This window comes from Echinops telfairi, unplaced genomic scaffold (assembly GCF_000313985.2).
Source record: "Echinops telfairi isolate 266 unplaced genomic scaffold, ASM31398v2 ScPeMD7_443;HRSCAF=831, whole genome shotgun sequence".
Classification (NCBI taxonomy): Eukaryota; Metazoa; Chordata; class Mammalia; order Afrosoricida; family Tenrecidae; genus Echinops; species Echinops telfairi.
This window is the reverse complement of record NW_022104341.1, coordinates 4,595,777-4,617,577: the sequence shown is the minus strand read 5'-3', so window position 1 is coordinate 4,617,577 and position 21,801 is coordinate 4,595,777. Positions and strand designations below refer to the sequence as shown.

The 21,801-nt window shown below is 42.0% G+C and overlaps 1 protein-coding gene across 1 annotated transcript; it reads left to right on the top strand.

Annotated features, from left to right (window-relative positions):
- The first annotated feature begins 4,407 nt into the window (after positions 1–4,407).
- On the top strand, positions 4,408–20,175 carry CHI3L2 (chitinase 3 like 2). The gene is made up of 11 exons (XM_004699191.4): positions 4,408–4,441; positions 6,684–6,716; positions 7,239–7,440; positions 7,741–7,797; positions 9,858–10,008; positions 10,787–10,911; positions 11,173–11,302; positions 12,663–12,845; positions 14,897–15,013; positions 15,714–15,853; positions 19,946–20,175. Exons 1-10 carry the CDS (start codon positions 4,417–4,419, stop codon positions 15,849–15,851), a joined length of 1,161 nt encoding a protein of 386 aa, XP_004699248.1. The 5' UTR covers positions 4,408–4,416; the 3' UTR covers positions 15,852–15,853; positions 19,946–20,175.
- Positions 20,176–21,801: the final 1,626 nt, after the last annotated feature.

Here is a 21,801-nt window from a genome sequence, read left to right as displayed (position 1 = left end):
GCAGCGGAAACCAGACAAGGGGGCAACTGTGGAACAGACCATCAATTGCTCATATGCAAGTTCAGGGTAAAGCAGAAGAAAATGAAAACAAATCCACAAAGTCAAAATATGACCTTGAGTCTATCCCACCTGAATTTTGAGAACATGTCTAGAGCAGAGTTGATGCATTGAACACTAATGACAGAAGACCTGATGAGCTATGGGAGGATGTCAAGACCATCACTCATGAAGAAAATAAAGGTCATAGAAAGATAGGAAAGCAAGAGAGGATCAAAGTGGATGTCAGAAGAGACTCTGAAAATTGCTATGAATTATAGAGTAGCTAAAGCAAATGGAAGGAAGGAGGAAGTCAAGGAACTGAATAGAAAATTTCAAAGGGCAGCTGGAGAAGACAAAGCCAAATATTATAATGAAATGTTCAAGGACCTAGAATTAGAAAACCCAAAGTGAAAAACACTCTCAGCATATCTGAAACTGAAAGAAAAAAATTCAAGCCTCAAATTGCAATTTTGAAAGATGCAGCAAGCATCAAGAGAAGATGGAAAGAATACACAGATACACTGTACCAAAGAGAACTAATTGACATTCCACCATTTCAAGAGATTGCATATGAGCAAGAACCAGTGGTCCTGAACGAAGAAGTTCAAACTGTGCTGACTGCATTAGCCAAAAATAAGGCTCCAAGAATTGATGGGCTACCCATTGGAATGGTTCAAAAAGCTGAACACTACTGAAAGCACTCATTCTTCTATAGCAGGGAATTTGGAAGGCAGCTACTTGACCAACTGACTGGAAGAGAACCATATTTTTGCCCATTCTAAAGAAAGGTGACCCAATGGAATGCTCAACCTATAGAATGGTATCACTGATATTACACACAGTAAAATTTTGCTTAAGATCATCCAACAATGGTTGCAGCAGTACATTGACAGGGAGCTGCCAGAAGTTCAGGCTGGATTCAAATGAGGATGTGGAACAAGGGATATCATTGGTGATGTCAGGCGGATCTTGACCCAAAGCAGAGAATACCAGAAAGATGTTTACTTGTGTTTTTGCAAAGGCACTTGCTTGTGTGCACCATAATAAACTATGAATAACCTTGAGGAGATGGGAATGCCAGAACACTTCATGGTGCTCATGAGGAGCTTGCACATGGATTGAGAGGCAGTTGGGCAAACAGAACAAGGGAATGCTACATGGCTTAAAATCAGGGAAGGTGTGTGTCAATGTTGTATGCTGTCATCATACTACATCTGACCTATATGCTGAGAAAATGATGAGAGAAGCTGGATTATATGTAGAAGAGTGTGACATGTGGAGCAGGAGAACATCTTATTAACAACCTGTCATATGCAGATGACACAATCTTGCTTGCTGAAAGTGCGGAGTAACTGAAGCACTTGCTGATGAAGAGCAAGGATTGTGGCCTTCCGTGTGGATTACTACTCAGTATAGGGAAGACCAAAGCCCTCACAACTGGACCAATAGGTAAGATCATGATACATGGCGAAAAGGTTGACATTGTAAAGGGTTTTGTCTTACTTGGATGCACAATCAATGATCATGGAAGCAGCAGTCAAGAGATTAAAAGACACCTTGCAGTGGGTAAATCTGCTGCATAAAACCTCCTTAAAGATTTGGAAAAGCAAGGATGTTACTTTGAAGACTAAATGTATCTGACCCAAGTCATGGTATTCTCGGTGGCATCAAATGCACGTGAAAGTCGGACATTGAATAAGGAAGATGGTAGAAGAATCCAGGCATTTGAACGTGGTGCTGGAGAAGAATTTTGACAATACCATGGACTGCTAGAAGGACCAACTGATCTGTCGTGAAGAAGTAAGGGCAGAGTAGTCCCTAGAGGAAAGGATGGCTGGACTTTGACTTATATATTTTGAACATGCTGTCAGGAGAGAGCAGTCCCTGGGGAAGGCCATCATGTCTGGTAAAGCGGAAAGATAGTGAGAAAGAGGAAGGGCCCCAACAAGACGGTTGGCACAGTGGCTGCATCAAGGGACTCAGGCCTAGGGACAATGTGCAGATGGCACAGGCCAGTGCAGTGTTTTGTTCTTATGTGCCTGGGGATAGCATGGGTCAGCACCAACTCGGTGGTTAACAACAACTTCATCCCTAATAAGGCCCATACATGTTAATATGGCTTGTGAGTTATGTGTGGCCATCGCAATGAATCCGTGAACCCAGCCGAGGGGTAGAGTGCCTGGGACCGAGAGCTGGTGTGGGCAGGAGCTGGGGAAAAGACTGGAAAGAGAAGGGATGGCTTATCTCTGCTGCATAGGACCAGCTTTGGGCTGCTGATGCTAATGGTGATTCTTTCCTCTTGTGACTTTTGAAAAAGCTACATGCCCTTATTTGTTCTATCAAAATATAGGAAGACAAGGCCCTTTATTATTAATTCTACTGTTTGAGATGTGTCCTATAGAGAAACTTATACAAAGATTAGATACTTCTGATGACACTCATTTTAGCATTGCTTTAAATAATATGGACTCAAAACATCTATAAAATTAAGCCAAATGATTGCCAGTAGGAGAAAATTAAGTGATATCGCCTCACTCTGGAATACATTGAAGCTTATAGAGAGAATGGAATAGGTCAGTGTCATTTTGAAAGAATATCTAGGGTATATTAAAAGGGGGGAAAGTATAGAAAATGACTGTATTTATTTATCTGCAAAATGAAATTTTTATTTATACAGAAAATGGATTTCTTAAAGGCTAAGTAAGAATAACAAGTATGTGTTGGGCTGCTAACTGCAAGGTCAGCAGTTCGAAATCACCAGCTGCTCCACAGGACAAAGATGAAGTTTTAAATTCTTGTAAAGAATTAACAGTCTCTTTACTCCTATAGGTTCATAGAGAAACCTGTAGGGGTAGTTCTGTAGGGTCCTGTGAGTTGGGATCAACTCGATAGTGATGAGTCATAATCGAGAACGCAGCTTTATTTTTCTCTTTTATTGTCCCTTTAATTCTACCTTTCAATGAGGAGGGGTCTATCTTGTCCTTGAATTTTCCACTGGCTTGTAGGTGACAAAAGTTCTGCAGTCACAGAAACCAGTCGCAGGTAACAACCCCAGTGACCCAACCAGCCCCAGACACAAACCAAGGCTTCCCATGCTTGATCGGGTCTTAAGTTGGGCCTCCTTCTCCAGCCACGTCGACGACTGGCTGCTATTTGCAGTCTGTCTTCTTCCTTTCCTTGGCCTAGGCTTTCCCATCTTGCTATTATGATTTCATACCACTTTAATCTAAGTGAGTAGAGAAGAGGGGTAAAGGGATTATCATAAAGCAAGCATGATGTCTTCCTGCTTGCTTGGCTTGGCAGATGTTTAAAACGGGGTTTCTCCCATATGTGTCTTCTCAGAATCACCCCCACCCACATGCACACTGAAAGGAATGAGCCGCGAGGCATTGTCCCCAGCCATGGCTCCCTGTGAGCCCCTCCTTTTCTTCCTTGGGCAGAATTGCAAAGAGACCCACGTCAATGATCTCTCTCAAGTGACATACACCTGGAATACAGGAAACAATGTGCTAAAGGCTTGAGAGAAGGTTCATTAGCAGGCCTAGCATATCGAAAAGGAAACACATGCACACTCCCGTGCACACCTGGGCATCTCATTAGATAAAGGGATTGGAGAGCGAAGGGCAAGACCAGATCGTGCAGGGCCTTCAGCATTTGATCTTTGAATCTGGAGTACAATCCAATGCTAACAAGTTAAGGAGAGTCCTTAATAGACATTTCTTGAGGAGCTCTCCCCCCTTTCCTCTCATTTTACCTTGTTCTTGTACTTAATCGCGTAACTGCGTTGGGGAGATAGATGTACAGGCACACACTAATCTATTGTAATCCGATGTGGTAGGTGTTGCAATGGAGCCAGGAAAGACGTCTCTGAGCGTAGAGAACCACTATGCCGGCGTACTGGAGAAACCAGCCAGCTGTCCAGGGAAGGTGACACAAAGAGGTGTTAGATGAAGGACAGCTGCTGGAGTAGATCATCTGGGGTGATAGGATCTTCTAAAAACCGAGAATAAACTGGTTAGGGATGATGCCGAGGGAGGTGAGAGGAAAGACACAGGTGTTTGATGATGGGACAAGGAGGCGAAATCACAACGATCTCCTTCTTCCCTTCTCCTGGACTGGGTCTCCTCATGGTGGGGGAAAGGGCCCTCTGATGGCTGTCCCATTAGCATCTCTGACAGGGAAACCCTGGCATTGCTCAAGCTTGGGCTTCCTTGCCAGGAAGTTGCTCAAGAAGGGATGCACGGGGAAACCCCTGGAATCTTGTCAGTTTCTTCTTGCTTCATTCCCGTAGGACAGTCTGTGGCAACTTCAGAGCATAAAAGGCCCAGAATAGGTGTACTCAAGAAGGAGAAGGACAGAGTTATAGGAGCAAGCATCATGGACCAGAAGTCTCTCTGGGCAGGTGAGCATGGAGCTGATAATTCAACAGGGGGGTTTGAGGAGGGAGGGAGTTAGAAAGCCCTCTGGAATGCTCTTATTCCTTTTTCGAGAATCCAGTCTCTGTTTACTTCATCAAAAGCTATCGACTTTGTGCAACTGTCTTTGGTAAACCGTAGGATTGTTTCTACGTGGATGAGAGAGCAGCAGTGAGCAGAATCTCTCGGGCCATCTGGGACGAGTTCATTTTTTACAGACGATAGTCTTGACCAGAAAGGACTGGCTCTCAACATTAGAGGCCAAGCTCTCTTCGTGTCTGAGCATTGTCTTGGGAGTCACATCTACCTGTGTTGTCCTTTAGGGACACCTAAGAACTTTTGGGGAGGCCCACATTTCTCATCAACAAAGGGCCTACTTCATAAAACATTTTCTAAACCATCCCTTTCAACTCTACAGTTGTGATAAAAGGTGTGGCTTTCAGAGTGGCTGAGAATTTGTGTCAGGGGAGGGATGATGCTGTAATAACAGAGCTAGGATCCCTGGAGGCGTAGTGGTTAAAGAGATTGGCAGCGAACCATACGGTTGGTGGTTTAAGCCCAGAATAACGTGCCAGTCGGCTTCAGTAAGTAGTACAGCTTTGGAAACCCTATCGGGTACTTCTCTGCTGTCCTATAGGGTCACCATGAATCAGAATTGACTCTATGCAATGGGATTGGTTCTGGACGAACCAGAATCGTGAACTAAGAAGGAAAAGGATGTGGTAAACAGAGAAAAAGAAGCCATTTCATTGTGATCTTTGCTCTTTCACTTTGTCTTATCCCTTCGTGCCATGAGCACTCCACTTGGTAGTGGCAAGAGCCTTTTGTGTCCCTGTTAAAGTGTTTAGCTGTGTGAGGAGGCAGCACTTTGGGGAAGGGTCCTGGAAGCTGATTTAATCAGAATTTCCCCTGATCACTTAAGGGATGCATAGAGGACTATTAGCTTCCTATTACCTTGGCGCAAAACAAAACAAAACACACTAGTTCTTCTTTCGCTGAGTCTGACTCCTGGCGATCTCGTGTGTATTGCAGTAGAACCATATTCCACAAAGTTGTTAGTGAATGACCTTTCGGAAGTAGATTGCCAGGCCTTTCTTCCAATGTTTCTCTGGGTGGATTTGAAACACTGATCTTTCAATTAGTAGCTGAGCACTTAACCATCGGTGGTACCCAGAGATCCCTGCCTTTGCCTAAAACAGATGTGCACAGCCAGAGAGAACCTTAGACCTCTGTTTCCTAGTCCAGTGTTCTTTTAATTTGCCTTTTTAAATTTGCCTTTTCTCCGTTTCCAGACCCTAAAGGAGCTCAGGTGGCATAGTGGGCTAGGCATTGGGCTGTTAACCCCAAGGTCTGGAGTCTGAAACCACCAGCTGCTCCATGGGGACAGGATGAGGCTTTCTGCTCTCTTAAAGAGCTACACCCTTGGAAACCCACAGAGGCAGTTCTGCTTTGAGTCAGAATTTACAATGGCAATATGTTTGATGTTGGGGAAATATCTTAATGCAAATACGTCTGGACAATGTCCTCAGTCAGGGGTGTGGGGCACAGATCAAAAGTCCTCCCTTTCTTTCTCTTTAGGAGGTTGGATTAGGGTTAGAAGGTTCTCAGCAATCCTTCTACAGGAGGCCTTCAGTGGGAAAGAGGCTGAGCATGACCTCAAACTCTACCAGGACTGACCCACACATCTCAATCCATCTAGCCCCATTTTGAGTTAGCTACCGATACAAAGATGACCATTCATCCCAATTGACCTAAGACCTTCTTGACTTAAGCTATTTCCCCAGCGTAATTATTAATGATGCTCCATTTTCACTCTCCACAGTGTCCCAATGGGCAGTAACCTATATGGTCCTCCTAACTATATACATATCCAACTCCCCACCGAACTGTTTGCATTTTGAGCACAGGTTGGTATTGAGCTGCACTTTAGCTTCCTTGATGCTTAGGACAATACACAGAGCATGTGATTTAATAAATACTTGTTGGATAAATAAATGAGTGAGTGAATGAGATACCAGTTTGGAAAATGTATCTATTTAGGACTGAGATCCTCTAAAGCACCTAAGGACTGGGGGCCTGTAAAGAGACCACAGAAGCTGTGGCTGGAGACCCCAGAGGAAGCGAGGCTGCACCTTGTATGTAGGCACACCCGCTTACTCATTGCCATCGTCTAGGGCAGAAGACCCAGATATTACTCAACATATTTCCCTCTATCTTCATCTCCCACAGGTATAGTGGTCTTGATGCTGCTTCTTCAGGGAGGTAAGGAGTCTGTGAGTCACCACTGCCTCTGGAACTGGGTCTTCCTGTTTATGATGTTTGGTTTCTATCTCTGCTTCATTCTGTTTTTCTCTAATGAGAAAACAGATCACTCTATGACACTACTATATTTACGTTACTAAGATTTTGTTTACTATCACTAGTGCATGCATGATTCTAATTATGATTTTGCTAATCTATTTCTCTCTCCCCCTATAAATCCTTTTCTTAATGTTGTATGTATGTGGATACATGTCATCTATGTCCTCTGAGCCAGTCATACATACACATGGAATCTTAGTGCTCTATGGTGTTTAATCTTGATACTATTACTATCTCTCAGTGCATATTGTACTGGAGTCTGACTGCTCAAGGGTCTTCACTCAGAACTCAGGTCAAACGGTGCTCAATTGTTATGGCTAAACCAGCAAAGGTGACAATGACTGTCTTACAGAGAAGCGTGTGGTTCTCTGGGTCTAAAGGAACAGCACCAGACTACCTTTGATTGTTTTCACTCTACTCCAGGTTCTGCCTACAAACTGGTTTGCTACTTTACCAACTGGTCCCAGTACCGGCAGGGACCAGGAAAGTTCACCCCAGAGAACATTGATCCCTTCCTGTGCTCTCACCTCATCTACTCGTTCGCGGACATCAGTAACAACAAGATCACTATCAAGGACAAGAATGAAGCAGTGCTTTACCAGACGATCAACAGAATTAAAACTCAGTTAGTAGAAAATGGATGGGAACCTCTCTGGTGGATTTGGGAGGAGTTGACTAAGTCTTATACTGGGGCATAAGACCAATCTACTAACGACATCATTTATCCATTCATTTAAGTGTATTTCCCTGGATATAATCCCCATTCTACCTGGTCTCATCTTCTTCTCCAGGCTCCATCCTTTCACTAAACTTAACTGATAAGAAGCCAGACTCCATATTGTTTTCACACCAGGAACCCAAGATTTCCCTGGAAGTTAGTAATAAGTGAATAAATAAAAATAATCGGTTCATTCTTCCAATGCAGGAATCCCAAACTGAAAATTCTCTTATCCATTGGGGGTGCTACATTCGATTCCAAAAGGTATGACTGCAATCTCTATTGTTCGCTCATTTTCCTGAAAAAGTCTTATATCGCTACCTTTACACCATTGGTATAGAGTCACCGAACTAGGCATGGATTGATTTTTCCCTTGGCTGAGATGACAAAATTGATCTGAGTTTTATCACTAAGCTCAGGCAATTACTTGGCTTTCTGGTGTCTGCAGGGGACTCTGCAGGAGTTAAGCACATGCCCAAATACTAAAAGCCTGGGGAAAGCTGGGTGGTAAACAGAATTCAGTACACTCTCAACAAGTTGCCTTATGAATTATAGGCAGATGATTTTTGTTGGGAAATGCAATTTTTAAGAACTCACTTGAGGGTCTGACTTTGCACTATAGAGGTATTTTCTCTTTAAAAACAGGCCAGAGTCAGCAGCAGTCTTTAGCTCTTGAAGCTTTGGGTCATGACTATGTGGCTTGATGGCCAGAGGGGAGATATGGTGTAGGAGACAATTGGGTCCCCTTTGCTTCAAAGAAACATAGCCATTAATAGAAGAAGTCTTCAAGAAGTTTAGGGGAAAATGGAATTTAAACATAAAAGTTAAAAGGATGAACTCCATTTCTCGCATAAGCTCCATCAAGGGCAAGACACTTTTATAAATGATGATAACCATTTATCCTTCCCTAAAGAATTTCGGGTCCTGGGAATTTAACCATGCCAATGCAAACCTTTTCTTTTACCTTACTAACTGAAGAAACATTAATGTCTTTTAAGGATTTTTTAAAGATTAGGAAACAACATGGGACACGGTGTCCTGCACTAAACCATGACACTGCGGGGGACAGCACTGGAGACACAGTGTGGGAATAGTGCATGGTCTGGCCCCATCATGCTGGGGTGAGGCATTTAGGGAATGCAGCAGAGCAGCAGGGGGAGCAGAGTGGTGAAACCCCCAGGGAATACCAAAATTAGACTTGGGAGACACAGTGTGGCACCCCATCAGACTTGACTGGAAAACATTCGTACAGGCCAAGAAACAGACCTTGAACTATTTATAGGCTTTTCCATTTTTGTCAGTGGCTTTCTTTTTGTTATTGTTATTTTGTGTGTATTCTTTGCTGTTGTTGCTCTTGGTTTTGACTTCCTTTGTTGTTTTATTTGCCTTTGTCTGGTTTTTGTACTTATTAATGTATCTGCATGTCTATCTAGATAAGATAGGTGGGATAAATAATTCAGAAATGAAAAGAATGGGACCAGTGGTTCCAGGGGGATACCAGAGAAGGGAAAATGGGAGAAAGGAAGGGGGGAGGGGAAACCAACCCAGGGAGGAGGGAAAAACAAGTGAACTAAAATCAACGGAAAGAAGGGCACAGGAGGCCTAGTGGGGCTTAATCAGGGGCAATGCAGCAGCAAGGAATTACTAAACCCAAATGAAGGCCGAACATGATGGTAGGACAAGAGGAAAGTAAAAAGGAAATAGAGGAAAGAACCAGGAGGCAAAGGACATTTACAGAGGCCTAAATACAGGCATGTACATATGTGTGTGTGTGTGTGTGTATATATATATATATACACACACACATATAGTGAGTGGAGAATAGAACTATGTAATATCTAGATGTTAAGAATTAACGTTGCAGATAGACATTGGACCTCGACTCAAGTACTCTCTTAACACAAGAACACTTTGTTCTAATAATCCATTCTGTGATTAGTTTTAGGACTCACTCTATTATGGTATATCATCCTTAATATAAAAATAAAATATAGTATTTCCAATGGATTAGACTCACAGGTATAGGGGCCAGGGCTTTAATATAACTTTGAGGGTGGGAGCACAATTTAATTTACGTTATGTCCTAATCATTTATCTAGTCCAACAATCTCCTATAAGCTTATGATATTTCAGTTGCTAAGTATGAGACTTGTTTTTTCTCCCCATCTGTATCTAAATGAAGAAAGAGAAAATGTAGGTAGAGAGATGTTGAGATAATATTGGTGAAGGAAAGATGATTTCAGGGTTTCAGGGGGGGCAGGCAGGAAAAGCATTCTGCTGTTGCCTATTCTTTTCAAAGAACACCTTGTATTGTTTCTATCCAGGTTTCACCCCATGGTTGATTCTTCTGCAGCACGTTTGGAATTTATCAACTCTGTAATTGCATTTCTAAGGAAGCATAACTTTGATGGACTGGACGTAAGCTGGATCTATCCAAATGTGAAAGACCGCATTCATTACACTGAGCTGATTCATGTAAGCCAAACTCCACGGTACTCGGGAAGACATGAGGTCTTATGGGAAGACATACCCTCTGCCTTCCAGAAGACCCACTGATGAGGAGAAGCCCCTGGTCTTAGTTTAGAACAGAGACAAGATCTAATAACCCATGAAACCCACTGCCATATAGTCTATTTGGACACACAGCGACCTTGTAGGACAGAGGACAACTGCACCATAGGATTTCTGAGCCTGTAAACATTTCTAAGAACAGGAAATTTCATCTTTCACCCACAGAGCCAGCTGGTGGGTTTGAACAGCTGACCTTGCAGTTAGCAGTCCAATGCTTAACCCACTGGACCACCAGGACCCTCATTAAATAATAGCGTGCCCCCCTTATATAATGACAAAATGACATCATAACAAAACAAACAAAAAACATCCACCATAATGAAGATGGGGGTCATAGAACAAATTTCCTGTTTGCCAAGACAGCCTTATAGAAGAGGGATTTGGTTCAGAAGATACATTGGAAGAAAACCCAGTTAACTTTTCTTGGGCATCTTCACTTTCCTGGACACAGTGAGGCTGGGACGGCTTCCTGTTTCCCTCCTCCTGAGCTTTCTACCTCTACCCTCTTCAATAGGAAGTGGTCCTGGGCAGGTAGACAGACATACGGCATCCCCATCCGGGGAGAGTGAGGAATGGTTAACCTCTTCCATCTATGTGGTTCAAGAAGCTTTATAATCCTTAGACAAGACTCTGAATTCTGTATTCTAGGGCCTTATGGGCCCTGACCCTTTGTTTTTCACAGGAGTTATCAGAAGCCTTTCCGAAAGAGGTCGTGAATTCCAGACAAGAGAAGCTTCTCTTGACTGCAGGAGTGTCTGCAGGGAGGCAGATGATGGATAACAGCTATCAGATTGCCAAACTGGCAAAGTAAGTCTGTACGGTCACCTCCATGAACCCCGTCTCTCACCTGGCTCATGCAAATGATGTTCTTCTATGTGTCTGAAGAGGAGGAGGAGGAGGAGGAGGAGGGAGAGCCTGAAGGATACTGCCCTTAACCCACACCAGTCAGTCAGGAAATTCTTCTTCATGACCCATTTCCATCTTCTACCAGTAATCACAGCCTGTTGTGTATCATTGTTTTTACCTCTGCTCACCACAGCACATCTTCTTTTGCTTTTGGCATTGTAGAGAAGTAGATTTCATCAACCTCCTGTCCTTTGATTTCCATGGACCTTGGGAAAAACCCCTCGTCACTGGCCACCACAGCCCTCTGAGAAAGGGGACGCTAGACATCAAGACGAGTTCCTACTACAATGTGGTGAGTTGCTCAGAGAACGCACAGTGGGATGCCAGCTGTTTGGGAGAAGTTGGAGAGAACTCTGCCATGTTCCTAGGAGATGTCCAAGAAGGTCTCAAGTGACCTTGGTGGCGACTGAGGACAAGGCAAGTGCTTTAACTAGATGCCAGGAAAATGGTGCCTGGCAAATATCAAAAGACCTGGCAATGGACATGTCCAAAGCTTTGTCTTTGGCCCAGCATGCCACCCATCTAAGTCCTTCCTGAATTCTGCCTCTCCAGTCACAGGTGGTACCCTCCAGAGCCTGTCCATCGCCTCATTTAATTTGATTTTCAGAACAAGTCTGTGTGGTTAGGCGGGCAGGAAATGTGGCTCCCACTCACAGATGATGAAACAGAAGTCCGGCGGATTCAATGACAGACCAAAACTTTGCTCACAGATGTGAAGGTTTGGGAAAATGGTTGGAAATGGAAAGTTGCAGCAAAACATTTCACCCTCAGCAATTTTTGTTGTTGTTGTTTTGTTACATGCATATAATTGCGTGTTCCTAAATTTGAGGGAGGAAAAAAAGTGATTATTTTTAAGTCTGTATTTTTTCCCCAGATTTCAAAATTGTAGCGATAGATCTGGTTAGTCCAGAAGTGGACCTGATGATTTCTAGGCTAGGGCTTTCTAAGATTCCACGTGGGGAAGTCCAATCAGCCCCCCACACTCCTTCCTCGACACGGGGGTATCAAGGACTTGCCAAGAGACAGATCGTTATATTGTCCTTTAGAGCAGCAAGGTCAACAGTAGGCTTTTCCTTTCTGACCTGACCCTCTTGGGTCAAAGGTCTTTCTGAGCCCGCACAGGCTGAGTCTGGTAGTTATTCCCTGGCAACGGACACAAAAGGGAATGAAAGACATCGTGATGACTTTGATTTTACAATTTCTAGGTCACTTTGCTATTTATTTTGTGATCCACTGTTCTGTTTTCTTTACTAACCTAGAAAAAGCTGATGCATTCTTTCAGTGCCTGAGCTTTAAGTCATTAGAATAAAGCACTTTGGTCCTAGTGGAAAGAGCCCTGGTAATATAGTGGGGTAAGCATTGGGCTGCCAACTACAAGGCAGATGGTTCAAACCCAGTAGGTGCTCCATGAAAGAAAGAAGAGGCAGTCTGTTCCCTAAGAATTGCAGTCTAAACATCCAATGGAGTAGTTTTGCTTTTTCCTATAGGGTCACTAGGAGTTAGGTTCAACCAGATGGCAGTGGATGAAATCCTATAAGAACTACCCACACTCAACAACTCATAAGGAAAGATGGAGTCATCTCTGGGGGGTTGGGAGGAGGCTTAAGAATGGAAATTCACACGTTTTGTCTAAATTGATCTTAATTTTCTAGGAATATGCTGTGGGGTACTGGATAAACAAGGGCATGCCAGCTGAGAAAGTGGTCATGGGCATCCCCACGTATGGACACACCTACACACTGGCCTCTGCAGAAACCACTGTGGGGGCCCCCGCCTCCGGCCCTGGTGCCCCTGGCCCAATCACCAAGACTACAGGTTTCCTGGCCTATTATGAGGTACCTGGAAGTTCTCTGGGCCCTCATCTGTTTGGGTCAGGTTATTCGCGGTGGGCAAGTAGATTTTACGTTACAGAGAGGGTTGTCAAAATTACTCAGTTCATTGAACTATATCCTGAGTCTAAGGAAATAAATAAACAACACATGGAACGCTGGAAGTCAACCAACATTACTCAACCAGAAGATGCTTTGGGGACGCTCTCATACCAGAAATGCTGGGTACTGTAAGAACTAGGAAAGAGCCCTGGTGGTACAGTGGTTACGGTTGGGCTGCCACCTGCATGGTTGGGAATTCAAAACTACCAGAGGTTCTCAGGAGAAAGACCGGGCTTTCTACAGTTTCAGAAATCCACAGGGGGGTCACTGTGAGTCAGCAATGACTCAATGGCAGTGAGTTTTGGGGGTTTTTTGGGTAAAAGTTAGAGAAAAGTAGTTCTTCAAAGGGCTGATTGTCAAGGTGGGAAGAATGTAGAATATAACTAGTCCAATAAGAATTTAAATACAAGATAATTGTATTCAATAAAATTATAGAGGTCTTTATAAATAAGATATGATTGGCCAATGAATGATACACAGGGCTAGGAATTCAGAGATGGGAAAAGATTCATGAAGGAGGAGTTATTTGTGCTGGGCCTTGAAGGATGGGTAGGAGTTTGATGAGGCAGAGAAAAGGCTATCATCCTACATCCAAGGACCTTTCCTGGTTTCCTCTTGGAGATCTAGCTGGCTTATTATCATGGGTGTGGACATACCATGGGTCCAAGCGAGTCACTTAGCCCCCACCGAGTGATCTAGACATCAGACTGCTTGGTATTGCACTTCCTCATCCATGCAGGGGGAATAATCACCGTCACTTCAATTGGCAGGGAGAAAGGGTCGTGGGTCATCACAAACATCCTCAGTGACACCGAGGGTGCCTGGCAAGCTGGAGGAATGTGGGTGGTGGAGGGGGTGAGAAGCTGACCTACTTTTGAGTAGTTCTTCGTTGATTGTGATCTCATTTTAATATAAGGATTGAGAGGTCACTGCTCAGAAGCTGCTGGTAGGGCTTTACTAAGGACCACTTCCCCATCTCACAGAAAGTTAAACTTTTTCATTGACTTCAGGTCGTCATTTGATAAGATTTAATTTATTATTCAATTATTCAACTTTTCTATTTCCCACCCTCTTTGAGACAAGCCCAGGTAGAGATAATCTAAAAGAATTCCAAAATGAATTTTCTACATAATGGAATGATTCTGCCCCCCGCGCCCCCCTCCAAGCTGTATCTGTTTTAGCTGCTTTCACCTATCCTCATAGAAAGAGAACGTAGCTGATGATGGAAGGCGGCATCCCAGGAGAGGGAAGATTAGGAGTGGGACAGGTCATTGGGACTACAGTGAAGATAATGTACCCCATGAGGATAAAACGATTTTAAAAATGCACAAGGTGGCGATGGTGGTTGTGGCCATAATAATAGGTCACATTTGTAGACACTTCACCATATTTAAAGTTCAGAATTTTTAATTAAACATATATTCATTCATTTGACACCAACAACAATACTGTCATGAGACATTCTGATGATTAGTCCCATTTTGCAAACGAGAAGAAAATGCAATGGTTGGTCGGTCAGTTCTAGAATCTAATCTGTCGCTCAAGCTACTGCTGAGTGGTCCTGATGAAGTCTGAGCATAAGCACTTGCTGGTGGGTCACCTTGAACCCTTCATTCTGTGCATTGTCCGTGGGCATTTCCTTCCTGGTCTGGTCCCTGGAATCAAGATGCTGGTATTTTGCCCAACCTCCTGCAGCAGCGGTTCTCAACCTTCCTCATGCCGCGACCCTTTCATACAGTTCCTCATGTGGTGGTGACCCCCCAACCATAAAATTATTTTCATTGCTACTTCATCACTGTAACTTTGCTACATTATGAATCAGGTGACCCCTGTGAAAGGGTCATTCGACCCGACCCCCAGGTTGAGAACCGCTGTCCTAGAGGCTGACTTACTTGTCATACTCAATCAGTTTCAGGAAGAGTCCATTACTGACCTCTGGTTTGTCCCCTCTCCAGATTTGCCAATTCTTGCAAGGAGCCAGCATAACAAGACTAAAGGATCAGCAGGTTCCCTATGCGGTCAAGGGAAATCAGTGGGTGGGCTATGATGATGTGCAGAGTGTGGAGACGAAGGTATGTAGGCAAGAGACGCTGGGCATGTTGGATGGGGAATGGGATGCACCGCGAAATACCCTGATACTCTGTACTTGGGACTCTAGTCTCTAGAACAGGATTCAGTAAACCCTGTAACCTAAGTCTAGTAGTGCCAATAAACCACACCTGTGAGGTACTAAGGCACAGAAAAATAGGTAAAAAGGATGATAGAAAGAACAAATACAGCTTGAGAACAAGGTGGAGTTAAGGAAGAAAGGAGAACAGAAGAGACAACAGTACCTGTAGAGAATAGTTATCTACCTCATCAGTGATCTGAAGACAAGCCCTTTGATCCTAACGGACCGTTCTTAGATCTCTCTAAAACATGTGTTTGCCTTTTAGGCTTGGGACTGGGGGGATGCATCAGTGTGGTTAACAACTCCAGTCTTGCTCATGATTTCCCATTTTCCTCTCTGATCCTGGAGAGTTTCCAGCATCTCCACGAATGCAGGACGGGGTGTGACAGTGCCATGAGCCAGATCAAGAGGTGGTGATAGTGGGTAGCTTGCTTTGACTCTCACAAGCAGCTCTGAGTACACTGAGCTCACTCACGCCTTCAGAAAACGTCTAAGTCCATCTAACCTATGAGTTTACTGCTGCATTCCAAGCTGACTTGGATCATGGGCCTTTGATGATGTCCTCTAATCTCTTGGTGTATATGTATTTGTGCTTCCTTCAGGTTCAATTTCTAAAGAATTCAAAACTGGGAGGGGCCATGATCTGGTCTATCGACATGGATGACTTCACTGGCAAGGGCTGTGGCCAGGGCTACTACCCTCTTGTTCAGGCTGTGAAGAAAAGCCTTGGCTCTCTATGAAGGTAATGGAGTCTCATAGTGTCTTAGTTTTATTCAACTTCCATATGAGCTGGTGTATCATTTTGATCGCTTATAGTCATCTCTCCAATACTCTCTGGTAACCCTTTTATTTCCATCCCTCCATTATGGATAGAGGGGAATCACTGGAGGCTTATTTCCTTTGCTGCTCTCACAAAAGTATCTCGGGCTCCTACTGTTCTGCATAGCCTCTGCCAACCAGAATCGCACACTTTGGGCTCTGATACTAATCCCTCCTTCAGTTTTGGATGATATGATTTAGAATCTTGAGTCACAGATGTTGATGTGTTTCTTCTATGTAGATTTAATTGGCATCTGACTTAGATGACTGCTTGTTTGGAAAAAAGCCTTTGGGACCCCAGACACTATTTTATCTGATACCCGGGCACCATCTAATTTCTTCACCACATTTTGCTGTAGCACCCATATCCTCTGGGTTTCCTTCCTGAGGGTGAGTAGGAGCAGGGCCATGATGTAAGAATGAATTGTTCTTAAGTTGGAGCTAGGATTTAGGTCAAGCCCCAAATCCATTCCTCAATTTGTTTTTTATCGTCTTTAACTCCCCTTAGAGACCTCCTTGTTAATTTATGGTAGAGAGTTTTATCAATCATCTCACAGGAGCATAAAGATTTTCTGTTAATATAGTCATTGATTAGCCCCTCATATTAAATTTTAAAACACTGTTGAGAGAGGGACATTGGACTAGTATAAGCTAACTATGTAATATCTGTTTTTAATTTTCATGTATTTATTTTGTCCTTTGCTTTTTGTGTTATTATAGCATTAAAAAGTATGTCTGGCAGTATTGTCTCTGTTGTTTTCCTAAGAATTTTATGGTGTTTATTTGTACATTTACATCTATAATCCATTTTTAATTTTTTTGTGTAATGTGAATTCTTTTATTTCATTTTTCTGGTATGAAAATCCAATTTTTGAGCACCGTTTATTGAAGACACTCTTCTTTCCCCACTGAATGGACTTAGCATCCTTGTCAGAAATTAATTTACCATAGAAATGTGGGTTTATTTTTGGATTCTCAATTCTTTTCTGTTGGTCTACATGTACAAAGGTGTTTTGATTATTTTAGCTGTAAAATATGTTTGAAAATCAGGAGGTGTGACTCCTCCTACTCTGTTCTTCTCTGTCAACTTATTTTAGTTATTTTGGGCCTCTTGCCATGGCATATCATGTTGAGGATTGGCTTTCTATTTGTGTAAAGAAAGCTTTTAGAATTTTGGTTAGGACTTTATTGATCCATAGATTTCTTTGGATAGAGACAGAGATAAATTTACTTCCTTTCCAATCTGGATACATATGATGTCTTATTTTTGGGTAGGACTTCTAATACAATATTTAAGTGGTGATAGGGGGCACCCTTGTCTAGTTCCCAATTTCAAGAGGAAAGTTCTTAAGTGTAATGTTTCTTGCTGGCTTTTCATACACATCTTGAATCATATTAAGGGACTTCTATCTCAATCTTATTGAGGATTTTCATTAATAATAAGTGATAATTTTTTTCAAATGCGTTCTATGGGCTCATATAGATGATTTTATTATTCTTTTCTTTTATTCTATTGATATTACCATATGTTAATTGGTTTTCTAATGCTGAATCATCCCTGCATTTCTGGACTAAATCCTATTTGGTCATGACTCTTTTAATGTGCTTTTGAATTCTGTTTGTTAGCATTTTGTTCAGAATTTGTGTGCTTTTAAGAATTTTTCCATTTCATCTAGTTTTTCCAATTTCTTGCCATACAGTGTGCATAGTATTCTGTTTTGATTCTCTTTATTTCTGTTGGGTCACTTTGTAATAACTCTTCTTTAATCTTTAATTTTATTTATTTGCATCTTTTCTTCTTTTTGGCAGTCTAGCTAAAGATTTCTCAATTTTATTGATTTTTTTAAAGTCCCAAATTCTGGTTTTAATGATTCTACTTTTTTCTAGTTTATTTAGTTATCTCATTCTTAAAAAAATAATCTCCAATTTTGTTGATATATACTGTATATCATATCATACAATTTTCTATCATATAAGTTTTGTTGTTGTTTTGTTAGGTGCCATCGAGTTGGCTCTAACCCATAGCGACCCTGTGCACAATGGAACGAAACACTGAGTGGTGCTGCCCCATCCTCACAATGGTTCCTGTGCCTGAGCCCACTAATGTAGCCACTGTGTCCATCCACCACATCACACTGTGTCAACATATCTCAACCATATTAAGAAGAGTTGTGCAATCATCATCACAATCAATTTCAGAACATTTTCTTCTTTCTCATATTCAGTGTTGTTAGCTATTTATTTTCCCCTGACCTCCCCAGTCATGCCACTAGGTAATTATTAATCCAGTTACTGTCTCTATAGATTTACTTATCTTGGATTTCATATACAGAAAACCATATAAACCACAAACAAGGAACAAACAAAAATATCAATGACAAACCAAAACAAGAAAAATATTAGTCGAAATGAAAGTAGAAAATATTAAAAACTGAAACAACTTTAAAATAGATCAAAAGGAAGATCAAATTATAAGATGCTACATTTTAACCTAACTATAGCTGCCACTGATAATGATGTCTCTAAAGGGAACTAGGGGCATATATAAACCATAGATATACTTGTATGAATGGATTTTGAATTTGCACTTAATTATAGTCCTAATCTAAGAACAATTCATTCTTATGACATGGCCCTGCTCGATACTTGCCTTCAAGAAGAGATCACTGAAGACATAGGTGCTATAGAACAGTGTGGTGAAGACACAAGAGGGTGCCCAGCTTTTAGAAAGAATAGGGACTGGGTCCTCAAGGCTTGTCTTGACGCAGTCATCTAGTGAGGCACCCACTAAGTTGACAGGGAAGAAGTACACCAGCCTGTTGGTCCAAGGATTATAAAAAATAAAACCAAAATCTGAAAGAGTATCAAAGTTTAAATTCTGAACACCTGGTTTGCAGAAGGTTGATGGTGGAAGCCCAAAATCCATTTGCAGAGTCCTTGCACAGAGTAAGCCTTTGTTGAATCCCCTCGAACTATAGTCCAGGGACTTATTTTTGCTGTGATCATTGTTATTTACTTCCTTTTGGAGTTTAATTTTCATATGATTCCATAAAAATGTGATTTATTTTTTGACTCCTTCCTTGATCCATTGGTAGTTTAATAGCAGGTTGTTTAATTTCCATATATTGTATATTTTCCAGGGTTAAAAAATGTTATTGACATTTAGCTTCATTCCATTGTGGTCAGAAAAAATATTTTGTAGAATTCCAATCTTTTAAAATTTATCAAGACTTGCTTTGTGACTTAAAGTGAGGTCTATCCTGGAGATTGATCAATGTACTCTGGAGTAGAATGTATGCATATTGTACTGGTTGTAGGTGGAATGTTCATCTGGTAAGTTTAGTTAGTTCATAGCACCATTCAGGTCCTCTGTTTTTTTGTTGATCTTTTTAAAAGAAGTTCTGTTTAATATTGAAGTTATCCAACTATTATTCTATATTTAGTTCTCCCTTAAACTCTATCAGTGTTTGTTTTAAATATTTCAGTACTCCAGTGTTGGGTGGATACATATTTATGTTTTAAAAAATCATTCCTTTAACAGATTTTGCCTTAAAGTTTACTTTACTTGTTAGTAAGATTATTAATATTTGTTTGCATGGAATTTTTTTTCTATCTTTTCCCTTTTAACCTATTGGTTTCCTTGGGTTTAAGGTGTTTCTCTTGTAAAGAGTATGCAGATTGATTATATTTTTATTTTTACCCATTCTCCCTTTTGGTTGGAGCATTTAGTTGGTGGGTTACATGTATTGTAATTATTGGTTTGTCTTTGTCCTGTCATAGTCTTTGCCCTACTTTGTGTTTTGCTGGTAAAACTTTTTGGCTCCCTTCTCTATCCTTTTTTTTAATTTTAAATCATTTTATTAGGGGCTCATACAACTCTTATCACAATCCATACACACATCAATTGTGTAAAGTGCATTTGTACATTCATTGCCTCCCTTCTCTATCCTGTTGTTTTATGTTTTTAAAGATATTTTCTTCGTGGTAACTGTAAGAAATTTTATTTTGTTTCTAGGCTTCACCAAGAGCTGATCAGTAAAGTGACCTTGCTGCCTACCCCATCTCCGAGAAGCCGAGCGTGGGATTCACCTTGCCAGATTGTCCCGGAACTCTGTCTAAGCTTCCCTGCCTTCATCTCAGCCTGGCTGAGTCTGGCTTCATCTCAGCCTCCAACTGAGCCTGGCTTTGTGCTCCTGCCGATGACTTTACTAAAGCACAATAAGAACATGGTTTTGCTCCAGCAAATGTGGTCTCATTTGGACAATCTTTTGGTCTAAGGCAATTCTGCCCCTTCTGTTTGTGGAATCCAGGGCTAGGGGACAAATGGAAACATGGATGTCCTGTGCTTAAATATTTAAAAGAGCTACTAAAAACATTATTTATATTTTGACCTTGACAAATACACCTTCATAACCATTGAAAAGATCAGATTTGAATTTAGATTCCCGGACTCAGAATCTGTACCAGATGCTTTCTCTTTCTTTAGCTCTGTTTCCCAGAACAGGGATCTTTGTCTCTCTTACACAGTGAATATCTTAGTCCTTGCATCTATGTTTTCCCTACAGCCTCCACAAGGATTGGGTCTGTACCCACCAGAGTGTGCTCTGCTCTCAAGCTGAACCAGGCTACAGGCTTCTGTGGGCCCTGACAGTGGACATGAGCTGTCTCCCCAGGGTATCCTAGGTTTCTGGATCATGGTTTAGAGGGGAGGAATGTGAGCTACAGGTAGAGGCCCAAGCCCTGCAGTCTCCTCATCTCATGTAGAGGATGCAGCTGGAGAGAATCACAGTGGGACCCTCCGGGCAAAGATGGAGGAAGTATACAGTCTACTGCCAGTTTTTAAAAATAAAACTTGAATGGAAACCAGCCATGTCCAATTTGTTCACATAATATCAAAGACTGCGTTTGCACATCAGAACTAAGAAATGGCAGATCATACGGCCCTCAAATCTTAAATTGTTCACAACCGATCCCTTCACAGAAAAGCCCACCAACCTCTAATCTAAAACTTGGTACCCTGGGTAGAGACCCCTCTTGCCCAGGTTGAAGACTATTTCTGGGATCAGATACCTTACTTTTAAGATGCCCTGTTTGTCCCATTCTCTTACTTCCCTTCATAGCCTTTTCTTCTAGAAAAAGATCATTTTTATCCTAATGAATGAAACACTGTAAAAATAATAGTTTTATTGACATATAATCCATGTATCATACAATTCAATAGTTCATTCCTATTGAGAATATTTGTGCAATCATCACCACAATAAATTTTAGAATATTTTTCTTATACTGATTGTTCTTAGCTCCCTACTTCCCTCAACCTCCCCTGCCATGTCCTTAGGAAATTATTAATCCAGTTACTATCACACCATGTCATCTGCTCCCCTCCCTCATGAACCCTTGATAACTTACAAATATTATTTTGTCATGTCTTACACTGTCTGACATCTCCCTTCACCCATGTTTCTGCTGTCTGTCCCCCAGGGAGGAGGTTATATGTAGATCCTTGTAATTGGCTCCCCTTTTCCACCCAACACTCCCTCCACCCTCCCAGCATCTTCACTCTTACCATAGGTCCTGAAGGGATCATCTGTCCTGGATTCCCTGTGTTTCCAGTTCCTATCTGTACCAGGGTATAGCCTCTGGTCTAGCCAGATTTGTAAAGTAGAAATGGGATCATGACAGTGGGGGAAGTGGGGGAGAAAGAAGAATTTAGGAACCAGAGGAAAGTTGTATGTTTCAGTGTTGCTACACTGCACCCTGACTGGCTCATCTCCTCCTCGCGACCCTTCCATAAGGAGATGTCCAATTGCCTACAGATGGGCTTTGGGTCTCCACTCTGCACTCCCCCTTATTCACAATGATATGATTTTT

Coding starts and splice junctions, on each gene's coding strand:
- CHI3L2 (XM_004699191.4), top strand. CDS start 4,417: ATGGACCAGAAGTCTCTCTGGGCAG. Junction 7,441..7,740: donor ATCAACAGAATTAAAACTCA/GTTAGTAGAAAA, acceptor CTTCCAATGCAG/GAATCCCAAACTGAAAATTC. Junction 12,846..14,896: donor GTTTCCTGGCCTATTATGAG/GTACCTGGAAGT, acceptor TCCCCTCTCCAG/ATTTGCCAATTCTTGCAAGG.